This window comes from Sturnira hondurensis, unplaced genomic scaffold, assembly GCF_014824575.4.
Source record: "Sturnira hondurensis isolate 20B ecotype Veracruz unplaced genomic scaffold, ASM1482457v3 Scaffold0013299, whole genome shotgun sequence".
NCBI classification, from domain to species: Eukaryota; Metazoa; Chordata; class Mammalia; order Chiroptera; family Phyllostomidae; genus Sturnira; species Sturnira hondurensis.
The window spans coordinates 9729455-9753736 of NW_028085930.1; the positions used below are offsets into that span (position 1 = coordinate 9729455).

The following is a 24282-nucleotide window of genomic DNA, read 5'->3' on the forward strand; positions in this document are numbered from 1 at the left end:
GACTTGGGGCAAGATCTTGCTTTCTCTGCAATCCTGGAAGGCCCCTCATTTACTTTGAAAGATATGGGAAGAACTAATGTTAGTATTTGTGCATAAATAATATTTTATCACAAACGTAACACCCAATAAAAGCAGGTCTGCCTGATGGTTTTTTGATTCAGAAAAGTCACGAAAATAATGGCGAGAGCTCCACTCAGGGACTCAGTTCACAAGACTCTCTCAGGGGCCGGGGCCAGTTGAGTGACAGGAAAGCCTCTTTCTGTCTGCATTTGGGGCACGTATTCTAATTCAAGTCCGCTTATCCTTTCCTTCTTCCTTCTTTCTTCTTCCTTCCTTCTTTCCTTCTTCCTTCATCCTCTAGATGCTCCTACCGACCCCCTCTAATCGAGTCAGAGGATGGAAATGTTCTGTATCCACACAGCCCATTAGAGTGGCCACCACCTGCATGTTGCTGCTGAACACCCAACATGTGGCGAGGGCAGCTCAGGCACTGAATTTTTATTTTTGTTTACTTTTACTTAATTTACATTTAAATAGCTCCCTGTGGCAAGTAGCTACATAATAGAACAAAACAGCTTAACTCCGTTTTAAACTTTAACGTCCACACAGACGTCATCTGTCATCTGAGATCCTGTGAAAATGAAGATTCTGAGCTAGCTGGTCCAGGGCACCTGGGACCTGCATTTCTAGGGAGCTCCCTGAGGGCGCCTGCTGGTGCATGACGTGGACTTTGAGGAGCAGGACTCTACCTGCCTCAGGGACCTCAGTGTGACCAAGAAGCTTTGTGGATCAATGGTCTCCAAATTCTTTGATTACACACCCCATCAGTAGAGACCGAGTACTACTGTACCAGCATTTTCCACGTTATAATGCAATACATATGAAACAGAAGTTCTAAAAGGTCATAGAGATGAAATAAGCGATATTTAAAAAGTATAATCACAGTAAGTCCATATTATTAATAACTATTATTTAACTCATCATATACACTTGAAGTGAGACCCACTGTTAACAAGAGTAGAAATAAGTTCACATTTCAAAATGTCTTCTTGATGAGTCCAGGGTTCTTTGGTCATCTTCTGTCTGATCTGAATAGGTAGGCATTGATTTTTTTAAAAATCTCACTAATAAAGCTCTTATGAACAGCTGGAGATGGGTCAATGTGGCAATTTTTAGTGTGTGAGAAAGAGAGGAAGAGAGAGAGTGGATTTTACATTTATATTGTTGGTGTTGTCCTCAATCTGCAATCACTTTACAGAAAAATTTTATGTCATTTGTATATTTCATGAGAGTTAATTTAGTTAAAGCTACAAAAAATATTCTGCAAATCCACTTCACCAAGTTCTGGATTGAAAGTGTTCATCTGAACTCAGCCTCCCCAAGGACCCGTCCTGCTCCACGTGGACAGGTGAGCTCGGGCATCCGCACCCAGCCAGGCATCGCCTTCAAACTGAATGTTACATATTAGTATCCAACTGAATGTTACATATCAGTGATGTACAGTTCTTCTCCTAGTTTTCAGTATATGTAGAAACCTCAAGTCTCCTTCAACAAGGGTACGTCCATCTCACTTTGACAACTGGTGTATAGTATACAGAATTTTCAGTACGACCACAAAGCTCTGTAATAAAAACTTACCTCCAACAATAATATTGAATTCTATACTCTTGGAAACACATGGTCGAAATTAAATTAGTATGCAGATATAACTGCGATTTTAATAGAGTTTACTGGGAACTGAAGAAAATCACTTCAGACTTTATATGGAAAAATCAATGTGCAAAAGTAGCCAAGATCTGGGGGGAAAAAAAGACTAGTGTGGTGTACTATATACTACAGACTTATTGTAATCAAAATAGCATGCTATTAGTACAAAAATCAATAAACAAATAAAGGAGCAATAAAGAATAAGGAATAGATTAAGGCGGGAGTCCCCAACCTCTGGGCCTGGGACCAGTACTGGTCCAGGCCTGTCAGGAACCAGTCTGCATAGCAGGAGGTAAGCTTGATGTAACACGCTTGAATCATCTTGAAACCATGCCCCCTACCTCGGTCTGTGAAAAAATTGCCTTCCATGAAACCAGTCCCAGGTGCCCCCAAAATTGGGGACCACTGGTAGGGTATATATATATAGAAATCCAACTATAATAAAGGTGGCATTTCATCCAGGGGAGGTTAGATTCATGTAATAAATGGAAGAAAATAAAGTTAGACACCCCCTGCAACCTCACATCTCAACTCTACCCCCATGGTTCTCAAGTGGGGTCAGTTTTGCCTGTCAGGAGACATTTGGTCATGTCTGGAGACATTTCTGATTGTCACAAATGCAGAGGCGGGGAAGAGGGATGTTTGCTTGGCATCTAGTGGGTAAAGGCCAGGCATGCTGCTAAACATCCTACAATGCACAGACAATCCCCCCCGCCACAGACTTACCCAGCCCCAAATGTCAAATGCGAAAAGCTATGTAAGCTGCAAAATCCTACCCTACCTCTCACCCTAATGGTTAAAAAATTAAAGAGGAACAGTACTAGAAGTAGACAGATCCTGATGCGAATCCCAGCTTCTCCACTCATCAAAAGTGTGAGTCTGGACAGGTCATCACTCTGAGGCTTGCTTTCTTCATCCCAGCTTTCAGGAGTTAAGATATTGTATATCATGAAGCAATAAGCAAGGACGCTCGTCGGCCACAGCAATAAGTAAAGGGTAGCAATTCTGACTATTACCATAAGTGATAAATCATATTAGGAAGTGCCTGCCAACAGATAAATGTTCTTTACAAGAAAAGTGGGCTTTTTGTTCCTAGTAAGGTCCAGGCCGCTATGCCGTTTGGGGGTCTTAACCTATAGAAGTTTGAAAATGAAAATTTCAACAAGTTTGAGAATAAAACTTTCAACAAGTCGGATATGTTATAAGTCTTCCTAGAGCAGGCTTGTGCTCATCTCATTGTGCTCATCTCATAATCTCAAAGACTGTTACAACCTTAGACCACACAAGACAAAGACACCTAATAAACACATTTTGATTTTGTCTTTAGGGAACAGAAGGAAAACGACGCACTAATGGCCTTAGAAGCAACATTTGCGCAGAACCAGTTTAGTGCAGAAACTGACAAGGCCCAGCCAACCTGCCGAATGGAGCCTTCTGTTCTGAATAATTAGCAGTGGCAGCCCTATGTTCTGAAACCAGTTTAAGAGTAACCAGGCCTGTGGTCCCACGGGCTACCATGGGGACCTGGGATGCTGAAAAACCCAGAGGATTCTGGGAATTCTCCGAGGACCCTTCAAGCTCCTGGGCCCCTGAGCTGAAACATGTAGTGTTTCTGAGCCATGAGTCTCAAGATGGACCTTAAGCCACATACCCACCAGACAGTCTGACTCGCCTCCCCACACTTCAGTACTGAGAAGTCATTAATCACCTTTTCAGCCTAATTTTCCCAGGATATAGAATGGGATGTCCCCACATAAGAGAAGATAATGGTACCTTTCAGCCTACAAAACAGTGTAAGTCTGAACCTCTGCTGAATGCATAATAATGTCTTTGACAAGTATTAACAAAAACACCCATCGTGAGGACGCAGAATATGGGGTAATACTTAACACGTAAGGAAGGAAGCAAAAGCACTCTCAGACCCTCTGAAAACAGGTGTTGTGTGAATGTGAGTCACTAATTTGGTGTTTAAAGTCTTTGTGGCCATTTTAAATTCCAACTAGAAGTCGAAGAATAGGAAGCAAATGAAGTGATGTACTCCACTAAGCCATATTTATGGCATTTATCACTTTGTAAAATGGCTCTATCTTTCAACCCTTTAGAAATTATAGGAAATAGCTAGATTATAGAGACAATCATTGTATCAAAATCCCAAGACGCTGAAACCACTAATAATGTACTCATATGGATCCAAAAGTTATTTCATTCCTAGCAGAAAATACAAAATTCAAGTAGTACTAGTCTTTTCTAGGACCCGCCACGTTGGAAACACCCATTCCATCTTTCTCGACTCGAAAACCACATACGGTCTAAGTTGCCTCTGGCTGACAAAGACAAGACAGAAAAGACTTTGCCAGGATGTTTAAAGTAAGACGGTCTGAGTTCCTAACTTTAATACGGAACAGCCATGTCAACAGAAACATCCCCCACTTCAGAAAAGTGATTTACAATCAAATTACCTGCGTTGTGTGCATAAGGACGTCAAAACAGTATGTGTCCCTAGAGTCGCCTGCAAGGCCATGGAAACAAATCTTCCTAGAGGGTCCACTTCTGTGCAAAGGTCTTATGCATGAGAGGAGGGGATTTTATCCATTTTACCATAAAACAAAAACAGACACTTCACAGCACCATGGCACTTGCATACGTTTTAAGATCGACAGGAAATTTCAAAGAAACTCGGTGCCCGTGCTTCTGCATTCGGTTGGGGCCCCTGCTCACTGTTCTCCGCCACTCCAAGCTACTTCTGGGGAAAGACTGGAATCACCAGTTTGCTAATGCTCTCTGAGGAACCAAAATAAATAAATGAACGGTCAAACACGCAGGCAAAAATGCAGGAAAAACGGGGAAAAACACAGGCAATCAAAGACAGGTTGGGGCTGGGGAGGAATAAGCTTTCAGGCACACAATACATGTCTCTCCTCTTCACCAGGATAAAGGCTGACGCCAACGCCTTGGAGAAAGAGAGTAACAATAACTAGGCAAGTCGTTTAGGGGTGTGGGTTGAAAAAAAACCACCTCTCTTTTCCCCAAGAGAATGTGGTTTTACGCTGGCATATTACATCGGAAAGTGCAAACACAATAATTAACAGTGAATCCTGAAACTCCAACACACCAGGAAAGAGTGTCACTCTATGTGAGATAGGAAAATAGGAGGAATACATTAAGGTAGTCTTTGGTGATGCTGGACAGTCCTGCATGTGTGCGTGCACGCATGTGTGTGTGTGTGCACGCGCATGTGGGTGTGTGTGTTGGGGGTGGGGAGGGTGGCAGCCCAGAGAGCTAATCAAGTTCTCCAGACACCTTGAAAACACCTGGAGAACACTGAAGGAGAACGATACCATGCCAGCGAGGAGGGGCGGCTGCCAGAAAAGAAGGGGATCCTTCCTATGTATAAATCCAAAATGACGACCTCCATGCTAAAACAACACCTTCTCATTCCCTGCTCTGCTTTAAGAAAAGAACTTAGAATCTGCCTTCCTCGATGTCTGCTCCCTGGGAATTAACCAGCTGCTGCAATTTCTCCACCACAGTAACACATGTCAATCACTGCTAAGCCCAGCGTTACTTTTCTTCCCCATGTGTGATTCCAACAATCAGCACGCTCCAGGGCTGAACCCAGCCTTGCGTCTGAGCATTTTCTAGGGCACACCCCGGTAGGCGCTACCACCCCCTGTGTATTTCATTTAATTATGAAACCTCTTTCCAGAAGCCCCTATAGCTCTCCCAAGAGCCAAGGTAATTGGTAGAAATTAGACACGAAGAGACACGAAAACCACTTAAAGAGGACACTTTCGACTATGAGTTTTAAAAGAATTTTCATTTTAGTTCCAATATAATTTTGTACTTTCCCAGCTTTGCCCTTTTCAAATGCCAAAGAAAATGTTCATGCTATCTTATGGGCTATCATATAGGCGATGTAATGCATTTGTACTCCACTTAAGATCCACAAAGATTTGCTTCCCTTTAAAGGCCAGCCTTTGGATGGTTTTTAAAAAGAAAAAAAAAAACAGGGAAAGAGAACATAGTTTGAGGACAAGTCACTGTTACTAGGACAAGGAGAGGAACGTGTGTGTACCTGTGTGGGTATGTCCCACCACTTGGGTCCGTGCTGTATGACCATATTATCAAGATGCACTTTGGGCCCTGGCTGGCTGGCTGGCTCAGTTGGTTGGAACATCATCCTGTACACAAAAAACCCCTGCAGGTCCAACCCCGGCTCGGGGGTTATTTCTCTCTTTCTAAAATCAATACACATATTCTTGGGTGAGGATTTTTTTAAAAAGATGCACTCAAGGTACTGGTAACTATAAATTGGATCTACCTGACCATAATGTATGGCCTTTTAATGAACGATGGTAGCAAAATTCCAGAGCACAGTTTTATTCCACTCAAGTTAGTAAAATTCTATGGAGCAACATCTACCTAGCACCTGGCACTCTGAGTAAGCAATGGGAATCCAAAGAGGAAAGGAGATTTAGCAAGGGGGCGGGAAGGTGGGCAGGCACATAAAGAAGCAAGTGCAAGAGCATCTGAGAAGACTGATGAGTGCCTTGTGTGAAAGGGAGAACAGGCAGCGCACAAGGCAGACGATCAACTCCACCGAAGCAAGCGTGAGAAATCGTCAAGGCTGCAAGATGGCAGCCAGTGGGGTGAACCGGAAATACATGACGTTATTTTGAAACAGTGAGGTAATGATCTAAAAGGGCCAGTTTTCACATAAAATCAAGATTTCTGGCTTTTCTTGAAAAAAAAAAAAAGTACAAGACCCGGCAACACGTGGCAACAAGGGGGCAGAGGTAGGCTTTGGCCCTCCAATGCCCAGGAGTCCCCACTCAAGAAGCGTGGCCCCTCTTGGCACCTGAGTCTGCAAGCCCTGTCTTAGAATAAAGGCAGCGTCTTCAGGATTTCATATTCCTAACCCCCAAGAAGGGAGACAAGCAATAAAGCTGAACACTCGCTTCCAGATTTGCTTTCCTGGAAATAAAACAGCAAAAAGCCAGAAGAAATGTCTCTCTCTGCATCACCTGACACTGGGTGGCCAGAGCTGACTCACTCAGCAATCTGTGCTGCTCATAGTACTCGCAAGCACAGCTTGCTGATACAGTCAGAGAACGAAAACTTCTCCAACTCCCAGCATATGGTCAATTTGGAACAGAGCAATTCAGCACAGCTCTCGGCAAGGCACTGCATCTCTAAGAATCACCGGAGGTATCTGGGATAGAAAGCGAGGACCACGGCAGCCTGGGCTCAGTCAGCGACACTGAATTAGGCTGGTCCTCACAGGCTCACACAGCTCAGACTTCTCTCCCAGCTCCTCAGTGCTCGTGGACACTTCCCAGTGGACATCCCGCCGCCAGCAACTGCCACAAACAAGATACAACCAAACAATGCTGTCCACACTTCTCTTGTGGTATATGCTGTCCATGTTCCACCCCAAAACGCTCTGAGCCCCTCTGCCGGTTCTGTGTGTCCCCTCAGCCTCTGCATGACTTGAGGTCATCTTTGGCTGTGGGCACTGCTCCACCTGAATGTGCCTAGAGCTGTAAGAGTCTAGAGCAGCTCATGGGAAATGGCTCTCAGGTACAGGAGGGTGAAAGCCAGTTGCCCAGCCTTAAGGCGCATGCATCACTTCTCCCAGGATCAGGCTGAGGCTGACACTGCACCCTGGTACCTTCCTCCCCTTCTGTCCCACGTCCTCACTCCTGATTCTCCTGGGAGCATTTCCTTAAGGATCCTATCAGGGTCTGCTTCTGGGAAAACCCCACCAGACACATCGCCTTCCTCGCCGTCCCCTCCGCCTCCCAGTGAATCCTCCCAGCCATTTGGAAGGAGCCATCAAAAGCTTACTCATATTTTGCTTTGTCCTCTTCCTCCATGCTGTCCTTTTCCAGCTAAACATTAAATCTAATATTTCTTCCTGTGCGCCATGTCTCACATCTGTCTTCCTTATCTCCTTACTACAACCTACTCTTGCCATTGATCATCTCCCACTACAACAATCGCCACGTTTTCTCAGCTTCCATTTGCTTCCCCGCTTATACTTTCCCTCTTAAGCTTTTGAAAACTCAGCTCCTCTAGTGGCTGTTCCTCTACAACAAAAATATTGCACTGGTTCTCCACGGCCTTCAGGATGAAGTTCAACACCCCCAGCTCAGCCATCAGAGGTCTCCTGACCCAGGGCCCATGCTTCTCCCCATTTCCCTCTGGACCTCATGCTCCAGTCGCCCCATATCACCCTCGGTCTGCTTTCCCTAGGCCAGTCCGCCTGCCTGGGAGACCCTTCTCACCACTTGTGCCCCCATTCAAAATCTGCCCATCATTCCAGACCCAGAGCAAATGAGACTGCGGAGCCCCACCCCCAGGGAACCCCCATTAACAAACTCCAGGTGAGAGGTGAAAAGAGAGACCCACAGATCTGGCTGGGCATTCACAAAATTTGCATATATACTTTACATCCCTCCTAGCAGATAAGTTTCTTGTGAGCTGGCTGCTCTTTAGAATCATCTTTGCATAGCAAAGCTATATCACGTTTATCTTAGAAAAATCTAACTGAAAGGGAGGAACGTTTACCACTTAAAACAGTGCCAGTTATGCTACTCAGCAGGCAGATGTGCCCCAGAATGGATGTGAGACAGGAGGCGTGGAGATCCTGTTTTCTCAATCTCAGTTCCCACACACACCTCTCTAGGTGCAAGCATCTCAGCACCCTTGGTGTGATTCTAATGAACACTCACAGTGAACCTGAACCAACTTACTTCCCCACGGACTCATTGCTGGAAACACCAATCTGATCTAGCTGGGAAGGAAAACGTGCATCGGTCACGCAGAGATGCCACAGTATCACATAACACAGGCAATGACAGAGATTTTCAAGGGCAGTTTTGATTATATGCATTTTTCCACTTCCACACAGGGATTTGGAACCCCACCCCTTCCATTAGCTGCAGTTCCTCTCTGTGTTCCACCCCCGGACCCTCGGCCAAAATGTGGACAGAGTTCACCAATGTCCTGGGGTCCTCCGTACCATCCAAGGCATTATTCCAGGGGACCTGGACTCAAATGACTTCAACCCATTAGTGATGAAACACACATCACTGGCACCTTCCACTAGCTCTATGTGCGAACAATGACAATTCAGCAGCTGAAAAATTAATTGGCACAAGGCATTTTTGTACTTACGTCTACAGCCATAGAATGACCTAGAATTAAACCCACACTCATGAAACATCAGAAGTGACATTTTAATCACTGACTTCTCTTAGCCATCACATTTTGAGATCTTTGTCAACTCGTTCTAAGGAAAACTGCCTGAAAAAATGAAGGACAACTGTATTTAGAATTCAGAGCAAATGCAACAACACTGTCTGTTAAAAATCACTAAGTGTTCTGAAGAAAGACTAGAGAGAAGGAAGTAGACCCTCTACTTACTCATGAAGTATCGCATTCAGCTATTCTATTCATCTTGAGTCAGTTTTCAAAGTAACTAAATTCAACACACTTAGGATTAACAATGACTTATAGCTAGATATGTGATGTGGCCTGCCATCCATCCCATAATGAAATTTCAAAAGAATTTTCAAAAGAAAAGATCAGGCAAGTTTTCATGAATTTAAGTGAAATTTGTCAAAATGATAGAGGGTTTGGAGGAATGTTCCTGCACTGAGCTTTGGGAATGACTCATTAATAATCCAAGTAAACTGTCAGTGATGCTCCCAAATTACCCAAATTCCACTAGAAAACATTTCATTATAAGACAAACAAAACCCTCCCACTTAATGTGCATTATTCCCATGTTTGCCCCTAAAACCAGGTCCAAATTAAAAGCTACTTCCTCCAGAAACATTTCTTTCATTCCTTTTCCAGCAGGAAGTGACTTCTTTTCCCACACTCTCATGGCCTGAAAAACACTGTCTTATTTTCTTAGTTAAACTGTAGGTACCTGGAAGGTAGGCTCCAGGCCCAGGAAAAATTTCCATCTGCACTTTCTACCTTCCTACAAAGGAGAGCTCCTAGTACGTCGTTTATAAAGAATATAAGTTCAGTAAGTATTTGTGAATGAATGAATGAGTGAGTGAATGAATAAATGTAAGCTTGTATGGTTCGATTTTTTTTCCTGGTCTTGCTGTATACACTAAAGCTTAGTTACTTGCCAAAATCTTTACATCCACCTTTCAAACACATTAAACTTAATATCCAAGTCATCTCACGGTGATTCTTGCTAATGAACTTGATCTGGACTGACAGTAATCTAGAACGTCTCTGCACCTCTTTCAATGTGGTCTATTTATGAAATATTAAGCAGGCATTTATTTGCTGTTGGACAGTGAAATCGTTTCATTTAACAGCATCCAAAGCTGTCAGAACTCTGGCAGACTTTGTGAAAAATATCATAACTGTCTGTATCAAAAATTAATCACATAAGATTTGTTTTGTTTCTACTACTTAAACTCTCTACAGAAAAGGTTCTGTGGTGGGGTTTTTTGATCGTTTAATTTTAATGGTGTGGAATATTTTCTCCGGGATGCAAAAACATGGTTATTGCATTTCCTAGGAGACAGAGTGCCTGTGCTTTAAAATGACACCGCATAATGAATGCCTGTTTTCCCACTATCGCCGCTCCTCCCACACGCCATTAACAGGAAATGAAAGTGGTGCAAATTCTCTTGGTCATTTTTGCAATAAGAATGGCATATTGCCATTCTCATTACCACACGTAGTAAATGACCAAGCTTTTGCAGCTTCTTAAAAAAAAAACAAGGTGGCGGAGTGCGGTTTCAAAGAAGACCCAGCCCAAAGTCATCCAAGGAATTTCCTTCTTGCCTCTGTTCATCCAGCAGTAAGGATCTTCATTAAAGTCACCCAGGCAGGTAATCTAGGCACTCTGGTCTGGAGTGAATGTAAATCCAAGGAGAATGCCACCTTCTCTTTCTTGAAAACCTGCCTGCACACCCATCTCTCTTTCTTCTTAATGTCATGACCCATTTTCTTCTTCTGGAAAGGATGCTCATTAGTGACCTAGACAAATACCTCCAAGTCTATATCTTAGTTTCCTGACCTTTAAAATGGAAATAAAAATCATATCCATTTCATGGGCTGATTATGAGGATGAATGACACTCATAAGGCCTAGCACACAGTAAGTGCTCAACAAACAGGACCTCTAGTCATCTCCACGTCTCATGTGTCAGTGGAACCTGAAACCACGCCCGGAACAAATTCTTCTTGGGATTGACCCAGATATTGATCCACAGCCCATCACCATAAAGAAACATAAAGTATGTCAGAAAGGTAGATCTTAAGAAAAAAGTATCATCCTACAAATACCATGGTAAATCTGCACACGAGCAAAGGCTCGTGCTAGCTTTCACTTCAGATACTCATGCACGTCACCTCGGACTCAGAGCCCCAGAGCTCAGTCACCCATGAAGAAATGAAGAACTCAGCTTGCCAGGAAGGAGAAGCCCAGGTAGTCACACAGCCTTCTGCCTCCAGCTGTCCCTCCTGGGCTCAGAAGCCCAGGGTGTGTTGTCTACCTGGCAACGCAACTCATAAAAAGAGAGAAAAACAAGTAGTCACTCTGCACTCTCCCTCTTTTTAAAAATATGGCCCATGTTGTCATCCTGCCATGATAGAAGGTCAAAGGACAGATCTATTTTCCTCTGCCAGACTTTATTTCAATTTTTATTTTTACAAAAGCAGCAAAAACATACTGTGTTTTCTATCCCATCTTCCCTGTTTAAAAGTTATTTAAGACTATTATTTATAGCTCCTTTTGAGAAACCAACCTTAGTCTCTCTCTTCCTTATTAGACCCAATAAAAATACAGTAAGAGTAAGCAGGCATTCAATGGAGCAAGCGATCCTGAAAAACACACTCCAAGCCTAGAAAATCAAAGTCAAGACCAAATCAATTACAGAGTAGCAGAACTCACGGTTGGCTCAAAATGGTCAAGTATTTCTCGAGTTTGGGGAAAGACATGAAGTTTGTATGTAGCTTTTTAAAAAAATGAGTGTTTTGTAGCCATGCATTTCCAGCTGTAGTGTTACACTCTAATTGGCCATGTCATTCTGCAAGTGTACCTCTTCAAGGAGACATTCTTGTAGCTGAGTTGAATCCATTAAATTCAAGGCGGGGGGGAAGGGTGTAAGAGGGAACTCCCTACTCATACAGTCAGGTGTGGACAAGACACAAGGAGACTCCTCTGCTTGTCTGACGTAACATCTTACCTGTCAGAGGGCAGAGGCCCTGATACCACGCCTCGGCCACCTCATGATACCAACCTCAGAGGACTTACCTGTCGGTTTTCTTGATCAGGATGGCCCTGAAGATGTGCTCGAGGGGTGTCTTCTCCTGCTTGTGGGTTGGCTGCACAAAAGGGTGCAGGGCCACCAGCAAGAAGCCCTGCTGGTACAGGTCCAGGAGCTGGGCAGGCAGGTCTCGCAGGGAGGCCAGCCTCACTGCTGAGGACCGCGGGAGCTGGGCTGGAGTGGAGAGAGGAGGGGCTCATCAGACACGCACCGGAACCACCTGCCCCACCCCACCCAAGTCCGCCTGCCCTGGCCCTTCCAGAGAACCTCTTGGTCACCGCTTGGTAAAATGGGTTCGTTCCTGTCTAACTACTATCTTCAAAGAGAACTTCTAAGCAGCTGGCTGTTTTCCAATACATCCAGAGACATTGGTAATTCAGAGTTACATCGACAAACCCATTTCTACCCCCTCAAAAAAACAAAAAGAAAGAAAAGAAGGGGAAGGAGGAGGCAACAAGAACTGTGAGCAAATATAAAATTGCCAGGTGGCAAAAAGCAGCAGAAACAAGCTCAAAAGACAGACTGAAAGATAATTTCCATGATATTTACAACAAAGTGGTGATTTTCTTGATTTGTAAAGAAATCACTCCCACTGAAAAGGCAAAGAAAAATGGGCAAAGTATAAAAATAGGCAATTGCCTAAAACAAATCATAAAATAGAACCACCATTTGAAAAGACACCCAAATTAACTAAACATTAGAACCACATGTGTCAAAACAAATATTTTTCACTTACCGAATTATTTTACATTTTTTGAATTAAAAAAATTTAAGAACCCAAACTATTCAAAATTCAAAAGGCACAGGCATATATACAGTGAAAACTATATCACAGCTTCAGCCCCTGCCTCTCAGGCCTTTCTCCTACAAGCAATCAACATTGTCCATTTTTTATATACATGTTGACAATCACTGAATTCATACACAAAGTCAAAAAGTCTATGTGTCTCCCCCCCTTTTTACACAAATGGTAGAGTAACATTAATGCACTTGGCTTTTCGTCATTTTTATCAATTATCAGTACAGCTTTCTTAGAGCCCATTCAACAATAGTAAAGAGAACTCTCCCTTAGTCTTTCCACAGATGCACAGTGTATCACAGTGCGATGTACCAGAGGTTATTCACACTTCTGCTTTTATAACTAATGCCTCAATGAAAGATATCGCTCGTGTGATACAGCTGAAAAACAAATTCCTAGGTGTGGAGTTGCTGGGCTAAAGATAAATGCACGGGGCTATTTTCAGACGGTGCCGGACTCCCACCCGAGAGTAGCACAGACCTGCCTCTCATCCGTGATATGCAGTCACCAATCACGGGCTAATCCCATAGTGAGGTGTCGGTTTATAGTTCTCTTATTATGTAATTTGTATTTCTAATTCAATATTTCACATCTAAATGCTACCTGTGTTCTTTTCTGTTAATTGTTCATCATCTTTACCTATTTTCTATTGGTTTATAGGCCTTTTCTCTTGGTGTGTAAAACCTCTTTGTATATTAGAAAATATAGTTATTTGTGATACCAGTTGCAAATATCTTCCCTCGATTTGTTGTCTTTTAACTTTGCAGAAGGTGGGGTTTTGCCATGAAGAACTTTTTTTATGAAGTTGAATTTATCCATCCTGTCTTCAATGGCTTCCAAGTTTTATGTCATAGAAGAACTAGAATTATAATTCCCGTGATATCTTGTAGTGCATATTTCTTTTTTCACGTGTAAACTTTTGATCCATTTGGAATGTATGCAATATGAATTAAAAAAATTCCCCCAAGGTTTACACATTTTTCCTCATTGATTTGAGATGAGGAAAAATATACTTTATCACATAGTATATTCCTGAATATATTTCAGTTTATGGCTATGATCCATTCATTTTAACAATTTTAGTTTCACATTATGCTTTAATATCTGCTTAAGCTATTTCCTGACTCCTCTTATCTTCCTGTTTATTTCTGAATATTCCTATCTATTCTCACATGTTTTTTCAAATAGTCTTTAAAATCAGCTTACCAAACTCCCCCTCCAGTAAAAATCTTGTTAATATTTTTAGTGGATCATGTTCACATTATGTCTTAATGAAAAGAAGAACGAATGTTTTCATCAGGCTTTGAGCACCCATTGAAGAACACGACGTAATTTTTGTTTACTCGAGATTTCCTTGGGGTTCCTCAGGTGCATATTGAAGTTCTCTTCACATGGATATTGAACAATTATTCCTAGTTGTTTTGTATTTCATTTTTACTGGAATACAGATTTTTTCCTTTTTCCTGTGGGCAAGAATCCTGAGGACACAGGCGAACAGGCCTGCTGACGGCAGTGGGCCTTTCTGGACGGCGATGCCCTCAAAGCTAAAAGGGCACGTGGCCTTCCCCCAACCACCCCACTACTAAATATCACACCGACGGCTGGACTCACAAAATGTTTCTGAAGACATTATCAATAAAGATATTCACTGCAGGGCTGTTCATACAGCAAAAGCCTAGAACCAGAGAGCTCTGTACTGGAGGGCTGGGTAAACTCTGGGACATCCCAGAGATGAATCAATCCTATGACCCATTTAGGAAGACTAAGGTAAGTCTGTTATTTGCTGATGGAAACACACCGTAGATAAACTACTAACTTAGGAGGAAGGTATCTAACAGTATTGTTATACGATACTCCTGTATAAAAACATTAGAAGGACAAACGTAAGTGAAGTTTTTTTTCTGGAAAAAATCAGAAAAACATTGGACAGAGGGACTGGAGTAGTGAGAGGAAGATGGAAAGGTGGTTTTTGCTTTATTTTGTACTTCAATACTCTTATCATCAACAGGGATCATTCGGGTGGAGGATGCATGAGGCATTTTCATTTTCTCCTTTATAGGTAAAAGCAATATGTAATGTGCCTAAAAAAATAATGTTATTTTAAAACACAAACTTAAAAACGAGATCAGATACTACTTAACATCAGATACTGTAGCTCTCATTCCCATACATCATGCAGGAAATTTACGGGAAAACAAAATCTATAGCAATGATTCACTCTAAGTCAAGTGTCCGGCATCCTGGAGAGACCTCCATCAATATCAGTGACGAAGACGGGCCCGGAAAGCAGAAAAGTCTGCACTATTTCCCTTGAAGCATACATTCTGGACAAAAACCCAGAAGTCAGTCTGGCAAAGAATGCTGAGCCACCTTGTGATTCCCATGCACAGATACCCATCCGGTAAAAAGGGCCCCGTCCCAAACCCCACGCTTTAGAGCAGGTGTCTTCCAAGGGTGCTCCTCAGGCCACAGCAGTGGGGAAGGCGTTAGACCTGGAGACTCCTGCACCCCACCCACACCTACTGCACCAGAATCCGAGCCCTCCACGTCTTCCCAAGCCCTCCAAGAGAGTCTGAGACTGAGCACTGTTCTCCAGAGGGTTCCACTTCAGCCCTCCTCCAACCAATTTCCTCTCCATGAGCAAGGAATGGGGGATCTAAGGGCACGTGTCCACCTGTGACCCATGCCCCCACTTCACAGCCACATCCTTGGAATTCCCTGCCCTGGCAGCCCCGGGCCCAGGGTGGGAGCCTGTGCGGACCTCTTCCCTGGTCTGTGGCCAGGCTGGACGTTGTCCCCTGTGTGTGCATCTTGAGGCCTGAGGTGGGACAGAGATTAGGCTGAGGTAAGCGAGGAGATGCTTGCCACAGTTGCAAAACTTAGGGGCATCAAAAACTCACTAACCACAATTAGTAAATGTTTCACGCAATACATTAAAAGTGAAAATAAATGCATGATGTCTATAATGAGCAAAATGTCAAAAGCTGTAATTAAGATAGGATCAATATGGATTTCTGCTTTTCTCCCAAGCTCCAGTATGGCTTGGAGGGGCACCGTCACTGATCTTGTCTATTAAAATGCAGTGCCTCGGTGGCCTCACCCTGGAGCTGGCCCCGGCCCAGCAACTCCTCCAGGCCTGTCCCAGGGCCTGCAAACGACAAGAGCGGGTCTGTGTGCGGGCTGGGCCCAGGGAACCAGGGCCAGGCTTCCTCCACTGTCGAGAGATGACAAAGCGACTAAAACAAAAGGGAATGATTGCGTGTGGCCCAGATGTTGGCCGTTTCATTGGAAAATCCGAATGGACTCTTGGTAGGGGTGTAAACCTTCCTGGTGGGGTAACTTCACGATCATGGCCAGACCTAAAAATACGACACAGCACTAAGATCCTTCTTTTTTTGATAAAACTATAGAGAAAAAGCCTCTGTGAGTCCTCAAATCCTGAGACCTCAAACCCAGCCTGTCTCTACAGTTCAATGCTTTGTAGATGTTCTGCATACTTTAAATTCTTACTGCTATAATAAAATTAGGCTTTACTAAGATTTTGATAATTTATATATTTTTCCTCTTATTCATCACACTATAATAAAAAAATAAAGGGGTCTATGTGTTGAGAAAACTTGGGACTCTAGTATCAACTACATTCCTCACTGGTATTAATCTTGCGCAGGTGAGCACTTGGTTTCCTCATATAAAATGGAGATAATAACATTAGCCTGTATTCCATCACAAAGTGGTTGTGAGAATCTAATGCGATGATGGGTGTGTGACTGACAAAACTCAAAGCTACTCCAGGCGGCGGTGCCAGCAGTGGCCAAAGGGAAGCTGACCGGGCACAGTGGTGGGGAGGCCTAGTCAGCTGTCTGGGAGCTGACTGCTGGGAGCTGACTGCTGGGAGCTGACCGGGCGCAATGGTAGGGAGGACCAGTCAGCTGCGGATGGAGATGCCAGCACAATGCTGAGGTCGTTAAATCCTTCCCATTCACATCCACACCCCTGACCCTCCACATTCCAAATCAGGGCACTGGAAATAGTCCTCAGTCAACCCTTTTATAGTTAAATGCTCCCTAAATAAAACAATACCTTTTACATTTTAATCTTAAAATCTAAAGATACATCTCCTGTCAAAACTGAACAATTTTATGGCTTTAATTTTTGGTATGCATACTTTCCAAGTAAGTGTAGCCTCATGGCTTAGAAAAATTGAATCTCAATAATCTTACTGCACTAAGAAAATGAGCAAAAATATGATCAAAGGCCTTAGTTTCATGATGCTATTTGAAAGTTCACCTTAAAAAACAACCCTAGTTCTTAAATGACCAATCCCCCAATTATTACTAGAAAAATAAACAAAGGAATGACTTATTTGGATGGATGTACCAATTACAACCTCTTGGTCTGTTTCTCACCCCACCCACCAGAGTCCCCTCTCCATTAGTTTTGTTTTGTAGTATCTGCCTGATTTCATTTATAAGTTATGTAACCTTGGGCAAGTCATATAATTCCCACTTGAAAGGGACTTCCAACTTTAAAATGCAATGATTTTGTTATTTTACCTTCAACACTGAGACACCAACTTCTAAGTAAAAAAATGGCCCTGGACAATACAATAAATGTTTTCTGTGTGGCCTGAAAGAGCTGCCCCAAACCAGAGCCAAATTGGGAACACGGAACAGTCCCATGTGTGAACAGGTGCAGACAGGGAAAGAGAGAGAAGAAATGAGCTACTGCCAGGATGGAAGATAAAAATCTCTGCCGTCCTCAGGTCCCCACCTTCCGCCTGCCCCAGGCATGAGGAGGGATTCTGCCTGCTGTGACTGTCCCTGGAAGTGCAGGGGGCTGTGCAGGGGAGTCCCAGGGAAGAGATGCCCGTGGGGTGGGGAGAGAGAAGTGTCTCCAGGCTCCCATCTTCCCAGCAGACAGCTGCAAGGAGAATGTTGGGGGTTATTTGAGGTTACTTTGGCTTCCTGAGCTTTCACTAGGATCCCACGCCAGGACTGAAGCCACCTCATCGTGAGTTAAAATGTCTAATTATAATTCTTCATATTCTGAAGATGCGGGACACTGACAAGGCCATCTTGGCCGGCGTTACTCCCCAGTCTCCGGAAACGCCACTGTTAGGGCTCAGTGTCTACTTGAAGACCATACTGGTCTCTCCACTGTCCAAACCAGCATGTTCCATAGTCTCCATCCACAGTGATCAGGTTACAAGCCGGGGCGGGGGGGTGGGGGTCCAGGCTGGATGCCCCTGTGCTCCCATTCAGGGAGTCCTCTCTTCGTCCTAGACGGGGACTTTTTCCTGCTGCTGTGCAAAGCCTAGTTCTCCAGCTGGCTTCTCCCACCAGCCTCATCTCATGACCTAGGAGAGAGTCTGGGGCCGATCTCAAAGCCAGAACGAGGGTTTCCCAGGGGCCAGATGGATAAGAAAGAACAACAAACACCAAAGCCCCACCTCACCAAGGGGGCAGCATCTTGTCCCTCCAGCCTGGTTAATGCCAATGGGCACGTGTGCTCAGTGGTGCCTTAACTTCTCATTTTTACCTTCAAGAAGTCAGACATCTTGATCCTCGTAGAAACTCTCCTTTAAATGTGGCAAGCGATTTCCATTTTATTTTCAACCCCGGGTGGCCCAAAGCCATGACCTGGTAGGTTGCAGAGCCCAAAGGGGGCATTTGATAAGAGTGCAGAGATGGATGACGCCACACCCTTCCTATTTCTGACCTTGGCATTGCTGAGACACAGTGTGAGCAACAGTCATGTATTGAAGAGCTTGTGATCCGTTCATTCCCACATCATCACAACTTACATCAAAGCCTTCTCAAGAACACATCTGTAGGTATTTGACACCAGCCTCTATTTTCTAATCCCTCCCTCTTTTATACTGATGTAGGGATGAACAAAGCATTTAGAACCACATAATATTTTGAAACCCTTGGAAATCTTTTATTTTCTGCCACTCAAAATAGTAAAATATGCTGGAAGGTGTTTTGGGGTGGCATGAGAGTCCAAAGAATTTTTTGAAGTTAATGTTGTGTTTTTCTTCCAGAAAATCACTTCATATAAATAAACCCTATTCCAGGACGGGGGGTGGGGGGGAGGAAAAGAAAGAAAAGAATTAAAAAAGAAGAAAAACACACACATTTCTTAACACTCCTGGGATAAAGCAGATTTTGCTTTTGCTATGACAATGTTTTGTTTAGCAAAAACATTCCCCAGCCCCACTCATTCCCTAGGAGCAAAGCCCTTCAGACATTTGCGGAAGAGCCCAAGCGATGCTCCTGCTACTTCAGACTTTATTAGTGGGAAAGTACCAGCCTCCACCAGCAGAAAGAAAACGCCGTGCCCAGCAACAGCACACGTCGCCCAGCTCGCTGCAGCAGGCAACGGCATGCTGGACGACGGCAGCCCCCACTACTGTGTCCAGCAATCAGTGACTCCAGCCTAGTTATCAGAGTCCGACTTTGCTTTTCTAATTACAACCGCTAATGGATCTGTCAATACCAAGGACTGTAGAGAGAGACAGCATCTCCGGCTGGTAATTTCCTTCACAGGTGAAGCTGATAATGACATTGTTCAACCAAAAAAAAAAATTAAAAGTTTCCCGAAGGCCACTGATTCTATAACATCAATCTGCCTGGGTATTGCAGTAGATCCAATTTAGCAAAAACAGTAAAATCGATCATTTTTCAATGTGGGGTGTTTCACTTCATCAGTAAGGAATAGGGATTTAATTTTTTAAAAGGATGCTCACAGCCCTTGTCTTCTGTGTCATTTCTAGAACTATGAAATAAAACTTGCATTTCAGGGGTTTTCAATTTCAGATTTATGTCATCTTTTCATTAAGTAAATTCATGCTTCTGAAACTTAAAAAATACATATATCCAGGCTCAGGAGACCACTCCATTAAAATACTATTTATTCTTTTTTATTTTTAAAATTGGAGTGAAATTCACATAACATAAAATGAGTAATCTTAAAGTGAATGATTCAGTGGCGTTGAGCACATTCATTATGTGCCACCACCACCGTGACTAGCTCTAAAACATGCCCATCACCCCAAAAGGAAACCCCATCCCCGTACCCATTAAGCAGTTATTCCCCATCCCCTCTCCTCCCAGCCCCTGACGGCCACCAATCTGCTTTCATAAAACACAATTCTTAACAATTCTAAATCATGACTAAACTCAGAGGGGGGAATCTCAGCAAAGGCTGAAAGCACTTCAAGCTTACATAAACCTAGGATTCTCCAGGCCAGTCAGGGAAAAACTGACAATATAACAGATGCCTCACCAAACAGGTTGTTAAGACACAGGCCATCGGGCCACCAATGATGTGAAGCATCAGACTGCCAGACTGCCATGAAACATGTGGTGTGTGCGCACATGTGTGTGAAGGGGAGTGGGGAGAAGGAGTCAAGTTGTAACTGGTTTGCTAGTCATTTCAAAGGGTCACACATTAGTCACTGAGTGATAGACACACACAATAGTGTATTGTCAAAAATTCAGTGGTGTTTTCAAGGAGATGCCTGAATAATTCCCATTGACCCTGCCCAGTGATCAAACCCAAATGATGGCGTGTTGTGGACTGCTCTGCCTGGTTTCAGGAATTGTAACTCTACCCGCCATGGCTAAGGATGAGCGAGTGACCTCCGGAATTCCAGCCCCAGGAGACAAAGCTTGTCTCTGGTAGCAAACGCTGCCTCAGTTTCCTCTCCCTGCCCCCAAAGCATGGTCGGAAGTCAATGACAGGTAAGACCCCTCACAGCGGGGGGCAACCTAAGCCAGACTCAATCACTTGGGAGGCCTTCATGGAAAGAGTGGCGGGGCTGCAACAAAGAGCAAGCAATGGACCCTTGCCCCCAGGCTATGGGACATAGGCCGAGTCCCCATGTCCTCTGGGAGAAGCGCTTCCTGGCTCTAACCCACTTAAGCCTGAATACCTGATGGGGAGAGGTGCAGCTCCTTGCCTCGCCAGAGTGGATCCTAGGGAAAAATCTGGCATCACAAAGAATTCCTCAAAAACTCGTGAAACCTGCTCTGCTAAGAGTGCTTTCATTCATATGTTAAGGGTCCGAGCAGGAAACCCTAAAGTTTGTGCAAAACCCCCTTCCTGACAGACTCTGACTCAGACTAAGCCCTCAGATTTCTTTGAAATGTTATCTACTGTTTGATCCTTGCCACCCAGTATTCCTGTGTATTACAACCCAATAAAAGCCCCTGGAGGAAGGGGCTCGAGGCTCTTCCCTTTTGAGGGATTGGCCACCTCTTCTCCCCAAGCAGATCATGTCTCGGTAGTATTACTTTCATCGTGGTGGACGAGGGGACTTGTAGGAAAAGACCCCCCTACAATGGCATTATTGCTCACCTCACCAGTCCATTTTTATCAGGGAAGACAGAGGCTAAGATTCAATAAGAAAACTTTTCAAGAAATACCAGGCACTGTGTGGCTTAGGTTTCACTCTGGGGGTACGCAAATAGTTAAAGCAACTAGCTTGAAACAGAACCCAGGGTATTAATAAAATATTCTACACAGTAAAAAGTCCAAGAAATCACCAAGTATTCAGAATTTCTAACCAAACTCGTCCACCCCACATCCAAGAAGAGCTTAGCATAAGTCGGAAGGGCAGCTAGTTTTCCATATTTTGTGCTATTTCCCTAATTGAGCATGACAGCATGATAGATAACACTCCCGATAGTTCTCTTTTGATTCTGAGAGTAGTACAATAAGCTGATTGCATCAAAGACCAGCCACTAATGAGTATGTACAAACAATATGGAAATGAAACTATTTAGAATGGAAATGGGGCCCTATATAGATTTCTCTGATAAAGTCTCAAGACTCTGTACAAAAGAAATCAGCACCAAAAATAATCAGCACTTAAAATGTGGCTAGTCCCAACTAAATGTGCCTTGAGTGTAAAATACCCACCAGATTTTCAATGAATTAGCATGAAAAAAAGATGTAAAATAACTAAATAAGTTTATTTTACATTAATAACACATTCAAATGACAATATTTTGGATATATTAGGATTAAATAAAATATTAAAATTTATTTCACCTTTTTACATTTGAATCCTCACCTGAGGATATATTCACTGATTATTAGAGAGAGAGGAAGGGAGGGAGAGAGGGAGGGAGGGAGGGAGGGAGAGAGAGAAACATTGATCAGCTGCCTCCTACGAAACCCACAACCTAGGTACATGCCCTGACAGGGGATCAAACCCGCAACCTTTTGGTGTATGGGATGACACTTCGACCAACAACTGAGTCACCCACCTAGGGCAAATCTGACCCGTTTCAACGTGGCTACTAGAAACTTAGAAATTATGTATGTGGCTGGTGGTATATTTCCATTGGACAGCACTGCTCTATACCATTACTTACCAATCATTTATTTCATAGCATCTATCACAATTTTTAATTACACATATTACTGATTTAGTTTTCCTTTTTCTTTCTTTCCCAGTAAGTAAGTTCCACCAGGCCAGAGCCCAAGCCTTGTTTATTCACCAGCAAGCTAGATGACCCAGAGTACCTGGAGGAGGCTCCTAACATTCACGGTCAAAGGAAGTTCTCCACCGAGAACTGCCCAAATCATCACATCAAAGAAAACTTAATGCAAACTGCCACCCACAGTTATTCTGGGGGATAGTTAACCTCAAGGGCCCATACACTGTGGACTCCAAAGTAGATCAACCAGGAGAGCAAGGAGAAAGAACTGTAACTGGTTCCAGAAAACCATCGGACAGCATCAAACTCAGTGGGAACTGGGAAACCTTCATTTTTTTAATGGCATTACAATATACATATCATAAAATGGCCCGTGTTAATCAATTTAAGGTGGGATTCAATGGCATTTAGTATATTTTCAATATTGTGCAACCACCACTACCATCCCTCAGCAGGAAAACTTTTAACCAACGATGTCAACTGCACCTCCCACCTAACCTGTCACTTCCGCTACCCAAGAAGAAAGGACACCTCCCCTCCATTTCACCATCTTTCCTTTCTCTGCCCCTCTGGTGTGAGCAGGGGGTGCAAGAGCAGCAGGAAGAAAAAAGAAGCTGCCAAGAGTCCCCATAATTCCCACATGTGAAAATCTGCCACTGGAAAAAATCCAAGGTTGATAAGACAATGAAAGTAAAGGAAGATGTAAACAGCTCACTTTTCAGAGATGGCCAAGTACCAGAACAAAGCCTGTGGTGGTATGCCAGAAGTGACTGGGAATCTTAACCCTGAACAGCATAAAATGGGGGGAAAAGCCATTACCCGGAAATTAGGGTGCCCCAAGGGCATGAGCACACTTCAGCTGGGCATGTACACAGGACACAAGAAAATACTGCCATTTCTTTTTATCCAGAGTTATTGGCATCAGGGTTTAATCTCTATAACAGAGTTTCATATTGGTATACCAACAGCCTTTACTTGGGAGAAGGTTTTTTATTTTTTTAAATATTTTATTAGTTTATTTTTAGAGAGAGGGGAAGGGAAGGAGAAGGAGTGGGAGAGAAACATCAATGTGTGGTTGCCTCTCATGTGTCCCTTACTGGGAACCTGGCCAACCCAGGCATGTGCCCTGACTGGGAATTGAACCGGTGACCCTTTACTTCACAGGCCCGTGCTCAATCCACTGAGCTGCACCAGCCAGGCCAGGAGAAGGCTTTAAAATTTTAGAATATAATAATACAAAATAATGGACTATGGAGATCATTACGAAATTCACCATGTGCAAGACTAATTCCAAAAGTGTATGCCACAATGAATTCCACTCTCTCTGGGCTTAGCGCAACTTCTACCCACAAAGGAAGCCCATTTGTTGGTTCAAAGGCACTACCCCAGATGTACCAGCAAGTTCACATCAGTGGCTTCTCCTTTTCCTTGCTGAAGCAGAGACACACCACGTACTCAGCAGCACAGTCACATAAACCATTCACAAGGCTTACAAAAAGTTCCATGTGTGAATGTGTTTTAGCAAATAATATTCTTGGGTATATGACATCATAAAGGATTCAACAGAATTCAAAGGAGGACAGGGTCAGACAGCTCTCATGCTCTAAAAAAGGCTTCCACACCTGCATTTCCAGCTTTGCATGAACAGTTACTGCGTTCATGTGCAACCTCCCCAATTGGTGCATGGAAACAGAAAATCATACACACAAGTTGAGCATCACCAGGCTCTGCTACCAATTTGCATGCACAATTGTCATCAGTACTCTCAGGTTTATTTTTTGCCCATCTAAGAGATAGGGGGTGGGGGGATGGTCTAGGATGCCTTGGGAAGCCAACTTTAAGAGGCATTTTGGCTCCTATTGTAAAAACGTCCCTACGGTTTTTAGGGTCTATGCATGCATATATGAGGTATGTGCAGAAACAGCCCAGCCATTATTGATATAACAAGGAAGGTTTGTGTGGCATCCATGTAACCTGGCAGCCAAGGAGAGTGGACTGTAATGTGCATGCGTGAACAATGA

The 24282-nt window shown here is 43.6% G+C and overlaps 1 protein-coding gene across 3 annotated transcripts in view; it reads right to left on the bottom strand.

The window, feature by feature from the left end:
• The window catches only part of RFTN1 (raftlin, lipid raft linker 1), a 188673-nt gene that overhangs the window by 98072 nt on the left and 66319 nt on the right, over positions 1-24282 (bottom strand). For all 3 annotated transcript variants that reach the window (XM_037061356.1, XM_037061355.1, XM_037061354.1), the window contains exon 3: positions 12001-12187. In XM_037061356.1, coding sequence (XP_036917251.1) covers positions 12001-12187 — 187 coding nt within the window. The remainder of the gene's footprint in view (positions 1-12000; positions 12188-24282) is intronic.